The 10324-nt window shown below is 39.8% G+C and overlaps 1 protein-coding gene across 1 annotated transcript; it reads left to right on the top strand.

The window, feature by feature from the left end:
* The first annotated feature begins 308 nt into the window (after nt 1-308).
* On the top strand, nt 309-9079 carry LOC128920130 (uncharacterized). The gene is made up of 2 exons (XM_054226644.1): nt 309-652; nt 8655-9079. The coding sequence occupies exons 1-2, from the start codon at nt 505-507 to the stop codon at nt 9077-9079; spliced, it is 573 nt and encodes a 190-aa protein (XP_054082619.1). The 5' UTR covers nt 309-504.
* The last annotated feature ends 1245 nt before the right edge of the window (nt 9080-10324 follow it).

Here is a 10324-nt window from a genome sequence, read left to right as displayed (position 1 = left end):
CCAAGACCTATGTCCAACAACCTCCAAGTGCGAAGAAGAAGGAGGAAGCGGATGGTCAAACGATCATGGAAGTAGAGCACGCTCCATCAGACCTGGCCAGTATTGGCGGCGGCTCGTCGATTGATGAGCTTGTCGTCGCGGAGCAGGACTAAACCAGCCCAAGCGCTGAATTAGCGCTCTTGGAGGAGCGTCCGGAGAATGAAGTTTCTCCAGATTAACCTCCAACATACAAAGGCTGCCTCCGCAGAACTATTACTTTGTCTGGAACAGGACGGAGTCGATGTCGTCCTCATCTAGGAACCGTGACTGAGCAGTAACGGCATTTCTCGATTGAGGACGAAGATTCATAAGCTGTTAGCGGTAAATGAATCAGGTAGAATCAGAGCCTGTATTCTAGTACGAAACGAACTAAAAGTGTTCCTCTTGCCTAATTACAACAATGGAGACGTTGTGATTGCTAAGCTGGAGAGTGGTGGAGATGGACTTTGGCTGATATCAGCCTATATGTCTCATGAGGATGAGTTGGAACCACCCCCCATGTTGCTAAGAAGGGCCCTAGAGGAGGCGGATAAAGCCGGAATCAGGGTCATCACAGGATGTGACGCGAACTCACGACATCAAATCTGGGTCAGCTCGGATACAAATAAATGGGGTGAGTCACTTTTTGAGTTCATCGTAGATGTAGATCTTTTTGTCTGTAATAGGGGAAACACCCCTACCTTTGGCTCCTTGACGCTCACTTTCCGAGCAATCCTTCCCCTGGTGGAGCGCACCTTGGAGTGCTCCTTTCTGACCACGCAACCTTTCCGGACCTTTTGAGTGAGCGGAATATCGTATGGGCGATAAACTTATTTAAACCATTCAAGTCCCCTGGGCTGGATGGTAACATACCAGCGCAGCTGCTGAAAGCCATCAAAACATCATGCAGCTGGTTGGCCCCTATCTATGCGAACTGCATTAGATTGGGTCACATTCCGGGGTCTTGGAGACAGGTTAGAGTTACGTTCATTCCCAAGGCTGGAAAGAGCTCGCATGTCGCGGCCAAGGATTTCAGGCTCATCAGTCTCTCCTCTTTCTTATTGAAAACTTTGGACAGGTTAATTGATCGGGGGAAGGATACCAGTAGTTCTTTTATCAAGCGCGCAGCACGCTTACTTTAAAGGCAGGTCAGTAGGTACTGTGTATGAACTTACACAAAGTTATCTTGGCGTAGTAACGAAATGGGCTGCGGAATGTGGCCTATCAGTAAATCCAAGCAAAACTGAAATGGTTCTGTTCACAAGGTGGTACAAAATACCGGAAGCACCCTTGCCATTGATGGGCGGAACTTGTCTCCATCCAGCGGATAGAGTCAAGTACCAAGAGCTCATCCTGGATAGAAAGCTCTCATGGAAAGCTAATATAGAGGAGAGAGCTAAGAAGGCCTCGGTTCCCTTATATTGCTGCAGAGGCGCCATCGGAAAAAGATGGGGTCTCTCACCTAAAAAGGTTCTCTGTGGTGGAAGTCTCTGGAAAAGGCTTCACTAGCCAAAAGACTAGTAAGTGTTCAACGAGCGGCTCTCGCAAGTATGAGTGGCGCGCTCCGAACGTCACCAATCTTGGCACTTAACGCTTTACTGCATATAGTACCCGAGGGTATAGCTGGACGGTGTTTGGCTGCGAAAGCGGCTGTTAGTCTTGGGGAATCCGATTTTTCAGACGAGTGCGTGCCTGGGCACTCATGCCGCCGAGCTAAGCCCTGGCAAAAATTTCTCTGCTCTTATTCCCTCAAGGGTCGTATGGGCAGGAAGGAGTCGTTGGAGGCGAGGCGCGGTGAGCCTCTTTACGGATGGGTCGAAGTTGGCGGGGGAGTTTACTGTCGGGAGCTTCGCATCAACCTTAGTTTCAGGCTTCCCGATTACTGCAGCGTTTTTCAAGCGGAAGTTGCTGCTATTAAAGCAGCGATGGATATATTTCTTCGAAACGCAACAACCTTTAGGGAGATGGCGATCCACTCGGATAGTAGAGCGGCGATACTAGCCCTGAGTTCATTGACCATGCGCTCAGGGTTGGTTAAGGAATACCTATTCTCACTGTCGGTGGCATCGTTATACTTTTTAATTGGATTAGTCTGGGTTCCTGGCCACTGCAGAATCGCGGGAAATTGTAAGGCTGATAAGCTTGCAAGTTCGGGAACGACGAACTCACTATTAGAAGCATGGAATCATGTAGGTGCACCATTGTCCTATTGCGGTCTGCTATTGGACAGATGGGCTTCGGTTGAGCTAGGTAGGCGCTGGTCAGTTACCAACACATGCTTAGTCGCAAGATCCTTCTGGCCTAAGGTAAACCGCGTTTGGTCTACTGAACTTTTTGCCTTCAGTAAACCTTACCTCTCCTTAGTCGTAGGGTTTCTTACTTTCCATTGCCCCATTGGGATCCACGCTGTAAGGTTAAAAATCTTACCGGATGCTAGCTGCAGAAGCTGCATGGAGGAGGATGAGGTTGAATCGTCTCATCACTTTCTTCTGGAATGACCCACCTTTGCGAGATCAAGAAAGAGATTTCATGGATTTCACTTTTAGAACAGGATCGCGAAATAGCGAAAATAGAAGTTAAAAATCTCTGCAGATTTGTAGTAGGTTCAGGGCAGTTTGTCGACTAATAATTGTTAATCTAGGGGGGGATCCAGGCTTCACAAAGGACTATATTTTAAAGTCTACGTGTGTTTGCCCTTTTGGGAAACCGCCTTACAACCTAACCTAATCAACCAAATAAAAAAGTAAGGAAAGGCTAAGTTCGGGTGCAACCGAACATTTTATACTCTCGCAATTTATTGAAGATATTTTATTTTTGAAAAACCTATAATTAGGTATATGAGAGCAAGGAGATGTTATGACTTGATTTTAATAATTTTTGGAACAGAGACACACTGTTAGAAGAAAACAATTTCCTCTGAATTAAATTAAATTATCTGAGAGATTTACCCATATTTTCGGTTAAAATTTATCCTTAGGTGCTGAGTTCAACATGTTTGATATCTGGGGCCTTGAAAAGTTATAGTTCGTTTTCGACAATTTTTTCACAAGTGAAACCAGAGAAGATATGCACTATTTGTGTAAAGTTTTATTCCGCTATCTTAATTGGTTCCTTATGTACACATTATAAAGTTAAGAAATCGGATGGAATTCAAAATTGAGTTATAAGGAAAGTAGTCGTGGTTGTAAACCGATTTCGCCCATTTTTTATCCGAGTTATCAGGGTGTCAAGAAAATGTCATTGAAATCTGTTGAGTAGATCCTTAAATGTGGTTTTTGACCAATAAGTGGGCGATGCAACGCCCATTTTTCATTTTGTAAAAAAAAATCTGAGTGCAGCTACCTTCTGTTATTATTTCTGTAAAATTTAGTATTTATGACGTTTCAAAATACCAGATTTAATTGATTTCGCTGTAACCAAAAATATAGATAGATCACTTGTGACAGTTGATACATGTACAGACTTATCTTCAGATCATTCACCTGTACTAATAAAGTTGTGTGAAGAACCCATATTCGTTGAGCCAAAGGTGGGTCTAACATCTCAAAATAGATACAGAAAGAGATATTGATGAAGGTATAAGAGAATTTAATGATGTAATATCAAATGCAGCTGTCATAGCAACACCAAACATAAGCAATATAAGAAACAATGGGCGATGCAACGCCCATTTTTCATTTTGTAAAAAAAAATCTGAGTGCAGCTACCTTCTGTTATTATTTCTGTAAAATTTAGTATTTATGACGTTTCAAAATACCAGATTTAATTGATTTCGCTGTAACCAAAAATATAGATAGATCACTTGTGACAGTTGATACATGTACAGACTTATCTTCAGATCATTCACCTGTACTAATAAAGTTGTGTGAAGAACCCATATTCGTTGAGCCAAAGGTGGGTCTAACATCTCAAAATAGATACAGAAAGAGATATTGATGAAGGTATAAGAGAATTTAATGATGTAATATCAAATGCAGCTGTCATAGCAACACCAAACATAAGCAATAAACCGATTATCCGCAGAAAACTCACTAATAATGAAATAGAAAAGCTTGTAAATGAAAAAAGGCGAGCTAGACGTGAATGGCAGTTAAATCGCTCCCCTTCTACTCAGCTGCAACTAAAATATGCTGTACGAAAACTAAAAACAGCGCTTAAACGTGAGGAAGAATACCACACTCACAATTATATAAAGAAACTGTGTCCAAATTCAAACAAAGGAAATTCTCTTTGGAAAGCCCAAAAGTCAATGAAGCCTCCAGTCGACTCCAACTTGCCTATAAGAGGCTTGGGTGGAAACTGGGCAAGAAGTGACGAGGATAAGGCAAATTGTTTCGCAAATCACCTAGAAAAGGTATTTCAACCTAATTGCCCAAAGAACAGCTTTAAGCTGCCAATCATCTCCAATAGCGCTAACGAGTCGCTTGGGTCTATTCAAACGTCATCTTCTGAAATTATTAAAATCATAAAAGAGCTGAATCCTAAAAAGTCGGCAGGACACGATAAAATTACTCCAAAAATGCTAATTGAGTTACCATATATTGCTTTAACAGTACTCTCCTTGCTCTTTAACGCTATTCTCAGTTTCGGGTACTATCCAAGTTCATGGAAAAAGTCGCAGATCATCATGATAGAGAAAACAGGTAAAGACTTGACACAGCCGTCTGCATACAGACCAATCAGTCTTCTACCCTGTCTTTCTAAAATATTTGAAAAAGTGTTACTATCAAAGATGTCTCCTTTCCTCCTTGAAAATAATGTAATACCAACGCACCAATTCGGTTTTCGTGCAAAACATGGCACTGTAGAACAAGTAAATAGAATTACTAACGAAATCAGAAGGGCGTTCGAGTATAGAGAGTACTGTTCTGCTATATTTCTAGATGTGGCTCAGGCGTTCGATAAAGTGTGGCATGACGGGCTTTTATATAAGATTAAAAAAAGCTTACCTCTCGAAATGCATAAAACCTTGGAGTCTTATTTAAAAAATAGAAAGTTTACTGTCAAAGTAGGAGACTTCATATCTGAAGAACGACCAATAAGAGCTGGTGTACCTCAGGGCAGTGTTTTAGGGCCAACTCTATACATAATATATACAGCAGACCTTCCAACAGCTAGTAATATTTTGACATCAACTTTTGCGGATGACACAGCTTTAGTGAGCCGAAACAAATGCCCAATTATAGCATCAAAAGTATTAGGAGCGCATTTGATTTTTGTCGAAGAATGGCTAGCAAACTGGCGTATAAATGTAAACGAACAGAAGTGCAAGCATGTTACATTTTCTCTAAGACCAAAAACGTGTCCGGCAGTTAAAATGAACAATATTTTAGTACCCCAAACGACTGAAGTAACATATCTTGGTATTCACTTGGATAGAAGGCTCACGTGGAGAAAACACATATCGAGCAAAATAACCTGCATGAAGATAAGAGCAGCACATTTAAATTGGCTTTTAAATAAAAATTCAAAACTTAGCCTAGACAACAAAGTTCTATTATACAACGCGGTCATAAAGCCGATTTGGATGTACGGCATCCAACTGTGGGGTACGACCTGTGCAACCAATATCGATATAATTCAGAGATTTCAATCAAAAATGCTTAGAACAATCACGTGCTCACCATGGTATATGCGTAATGAAAATATCCATAAAGATCTTGGTATTCTCATGGTAAAGAAAGAAGTAGAGAACAGCAGAAATAAATATTTGTCCAAACTCCGCGATCACCCAAACCCATTGGCTAATGCTTTATTACATTCTTGTAATCAATCACGTCTAAAAAGAAGAGATATGCCAGCACACTGAGGAGCAACGTTTCACCAAAACAACTCAATCAATTGGTTGAGCTTGTCTAGTTTTAATTAGAATTAAGATTTTATAACTTATTGTTAGGCTCCAAAGAGCAGATTCAATAAATAAAGAATTATATGAAAAAAAAGTGACGTTTTTCTTTGGTGAGTTAGCCCACTATTAGTAATAAATCTAACCTTTGTATGGGAGGTGGGCGTGGTTATTATCCGATTTCAACTATTTTCATGATGTGTGGTGGGGTACGTAAGATAACTGACTGCAGAAATTTTGGTTTATATAGCATTATTGGTTTGCGAGTTATATAGAAATAACCTATTTGTGGGCGATCCTTTATTCCAAATTTTACTTTTATAACTTCATTTATGGCTTAGTTTTGACACTTTATGTGTTTTCGAAATTTCGAAAGCAACCCTCTCACGGTCCCAAGGAATATTTGTGCCAAGTTTCGTCAAGATATCTTAATTTTTACTCAAGTTACAGCTTGTACAGACGGGCAGACATCCGGATTTCAAATCTACTCGTCACCCTGATCACTTTGGTATATATGACTCCATATATCAAAGACTTTTAGTTTTAGGTGTTACAAACAACCGTTATGTGAACAAAACTCGAATACTGTCTTAGCAACTTTTGTTTAGAGAGTATAATAACAGTGTTCATAAATTAAATGAGCCGTTCATTTTGAAAGTTACTTAAGTCCATTTCTCTTTAATTTGAAATACTTTTCGTTTCGTTTTTACAATATTAAAAATATACGTAAGATATATGTATGGTTGACTAGCAATGTTAAATCGCATTTAATCCTATTATAAAGTTGCTATTATTAAGTTAGGTCACTTTCAAAATAAAAATGTGTTTTGTTACAAAAAGAGAAAGAGCTTAAGTCCGTTACATATAGCTTAAAAATAGAAAAAAAACATTTAAATTATAATATATTTTTAGATAATAGAAATAAATTTAGTAACAAGTTATTTGTTAACATTATCAGTATGAGGGAGTGACTTGAAGTAGTTATGGTGTTCCGAAGGTATATACCCCAATAAGTCCATCATGTGTCGGTATGTTAGTGATGAGATGCTCCTTATACTTTTATACATATAACGATGGCAATACAATATTCCCAAATTTTTAGGCCTACCCCGATGTGGCAATAAATCAAGAATTTTAAATTATGCATTCTCATCCATGGTTGTTTTGTATAAAGTTTTATAAGGTTAATTTCTTAATTTGATGTTTCTGTTTTGTCCTCCACACCTTTTACTATATGCAATGATGTGTTGTTCACCTTTCAGGGTTTTTAGATGTCTCAAGAGGCATGACGCCACTTCTTGTGAACCTTTAGCTTTTGTTTCATCCCAAGCGTACATGGATACATTATTGTTGTGGAAATGGCATTCACTATTTAAAATAAATATACATGTTACATTTATAATAAGCTACTGAAGTAGTTGGGAATGGTAACGCTTTCTGCAAATCGATTGAAAAGCCAAAATAATGATGTGAATTACTTGATACTCACTCTTGATCTTGTTTTAACGCATTTCTAGCCGATTCTGCAAGCTTCAAATGCGTATCATGTTTTTCCAAACGTGTTTTCCGTTCTTCATGGTTTTCTGATGCTTTGATATTAATGTTTAATAGTTCACATCTTTGACATGTGTCTTAGCGTGGTTGGTGGAAATGTAGATTAAAATCCTTTTTGAATATTTTTCTATAAGTTAATTCATAACTGCTTTTGAATTATTTTCTTCACAGCATAGCTCATAAAAATTGAATATTTGCTTATAGGCAGTTCGGGATGAAGATATTTTCTGTCGGGAATATGGTCCCTAGTATAATGGGATTCAAATTTCGGCAAACTGTTAATATGGTTTTGAACAATCATATTTGCTTCATCACATATTTTTCTTAACGAACCAAGCAAACGCCCACGTAAATCGTTGCCAACGTTTTTAGATTTTAATACACGTTTCAATCGTCCTTCGTATATTTGAAAAAAAAATTACAAATAGCAACTTTCATCGTTTTATAATTTACCAATACGTGAAATTCTCTTTTCTACATGAACCTTTTCTGTTTCTCTGACGTTTCCTTTTTACAACACTGCGTCCGGTCGCTTCGCATAGCAATATTTTGCTTATCAAAGTCTCCTATGTTCCAAAACATTTCGAAAATACGTTTTCTTTCTGTTTCATTTAAATTTATCAAGCAGTCTTTTTTTTTTCTTATTCTAAATTATTTCCTCTTCCTCTGTTGAAGAGTGAACTTCTAAAATTCTCCTTCTTTCTTTAAATCTGTTGTATGAGTTTAATTCCTCTTCACTTTCAGAGTAAATATTATTTTTGAAGTGAAAACTTTTTATGGCGCGTTGGGCAATTTTGTGGGTGAGCATATTCAGCCGTTCTCGCGACAGATGAGTTTTTACACAGATATACTCCGCGTGTATTCTTATAATATATGTATACTATACGGGCTCTTTGCATGGGCATTCGTTCGTGCTCCCGCGACAGACGAGATTACATACCTATTTGTATACTCAGAGTGTATAGGTATAGGTATGCGAGAGCGCTGCATTCTATACACAGTCTTTGCATGGGCATTCGTTCGTGCCCTCGCGACAGACGAGATTTAGAGTTTTTTATATTTATTTTATAAATGAATATTAAACGGAAAATTTATTAATTTAAATATTTCATTTGACTTGTGTTGCTGCTATGGTATTGTGTTAAAAAAAAAAAAACAAATCTAAAGTATTAATAAATAACGGCGGTACTGGTAAGCAAAAAGCTGTATTCCCATGTTAACTTAAATCTCTCCACAGATGACCTGACGGTGGTGGCGGTAAAGGATTGCAGGGATGAGCTCATACTCCTTGCATCCTGTTACCTGCCACATGACGGCGAGGCACCGACTGTAGAACTCCAGAAGCTGGTGGCTACATCCAGCAGAAGGAAACAGTCGCTGGTAGTTGGGGCTGACGCTAACGCGCACCACACGATTTGGGGAAGCCGAGACATCAATGCAAAAGGTGAGTCTCTATTAAACTTTATATTAATGAGTAGTCTAGTGATAGCAAACCGGGAGGAGGAACCTACGTATATAGGACCAACCTCGAAAAACGTCCTAGACTTTACACTTTACACCAGTAGGGGTACAACGGTTGAGAACTGGAGGGTGCTAAGTACACCGTCATTCTCTGACCATAGATATATACATTTCTCTATTAGAAAGGGGGTTAAAGCCTGACTTGAGGCTAGAAGAAACCCCAGAATTACAAACTGGGTACGTTACCGACAAATACTGTTTGGTAAAAGACTTAGACCGTGCGTGTTCAACTCTCCACAAGAGTTAGAGGAGGGTGTGAATCTCTTCTGTAGCACTCTTACTAAGGCTTATCATTCCGCTTGTCCTATGCTGCGGCCCAAACGCAAAACGAGACCCCTTGGTGGAACAAGGAGCTCGAATCGTGTAGACGCAGTGTATGGAAAATCTTCAACTTGGCCAAGCTAGCGGAGAGCGAGGAATGTTGGAATGAATATAAGGATCTGTTAAGAGACTACAAAAAGTTAATGCGCAGGAGCAAACGACAGTCCTGGAAAAATGAGGTGGCAAGACTTAGAAAACTGTTATCTAAAAGCCCCCCTTCGCCAGGCCTGGTTCGCATAAATAACGGAGTGTGGACGGAGAATTGCAGGGACTCCTTAGAGGTTCTCGTTAGCGCACACTTTCCGGGATGCAAGAACCCGGTTAACACTCCACACGAAGGAAATACTGATCTTATCCTGTCCGAGTGTATAATCACGGAGGATAAAATAGAATGGGCAATCCGCTCCTTCGACTCTTACAAATCTCCCGGTACGGATGGCATCTTTCCAGCCATGCTAAAGAACGCAATGCAGCTGGTCGTGCCGTGGTTGCGAGTGATATTCAGAGGATGTTTAAGGTTTGGTTATGTACCGCACTCATGGAGAGAGGCTAGGGTGGTTTTCATACCGAAGGCAGGTAACTTACCTCTTTCCTTCTGAAGGCGCTGGAGAAAATACTAGATGCACATATAAGAGACACAGCGCCATTCATTGGTATATAACATTGAAAAAGCTCTAGAATACAAGGAATATGCTCTGGGAGCATTCCTGGACATTTCGGGAGCATTCAATAATGTGTCTACGGAATCCATACTGCGAAGTATTGAGTCAATGGGTGTTGAGCCTGTCATACAAAGGTAGGTGAAAAACCTCTTGATGTCTAGAAAGATAAAAGCAGAATGGAAAGATGCCAGTGTGACCAAAGCTCCCAAGATAACAGCGTATGCGGATGACATCGCCATCTTAATAACGGGAAAATGTCTGCACACTGTCAGCAGTATAATGACCAGCACTCTCAGCACTGTCAATAACTGGGCAACACAAGCGGGACTGGGGCTCAATGCGGAAAAGACAGACCTTCTGGTGTTTACTAGAAGGTACAAAATACCTGCATGGAGGCCCCCGT

The sequence above is a fragment of the Zeugodacus cucurbitae genome, chromosome 3, assembly GCF_028554725.1.
Source record: "Zeugodacus cucurbitae isolate PBARC_wt_2022May chromosome 3, idZeuCucr1.2, whole genome shotgun sequence".
Classification (NCBI taxonomy): Eukaryota; Metazoa; Arthropoda; class Insecta; order Diptera; family Tephritidae; genus Zeugodacus; species Zeugodacus cucurbitae.
This window is presented reverse-complemented; position numbering and strand designations above follow the sequence as displayed.

Bases quoted from the DNA above. Each gene is read 5' to 3' on its own strand.
- LOC128920130 (XM_054226644.1), top strand. From the start codon at position 505: ATGTCTCATGAGGATGAGTTGGAACCACCCCCCATGTTGCTAAGAAGG. The intron at 653-8,654 runs GTGAGTCACTTT...ATCTCTCCACAG, and splicing joins CTCGGATACAAATAAATGGG to ATGACCTGACGGTGGTGGCG.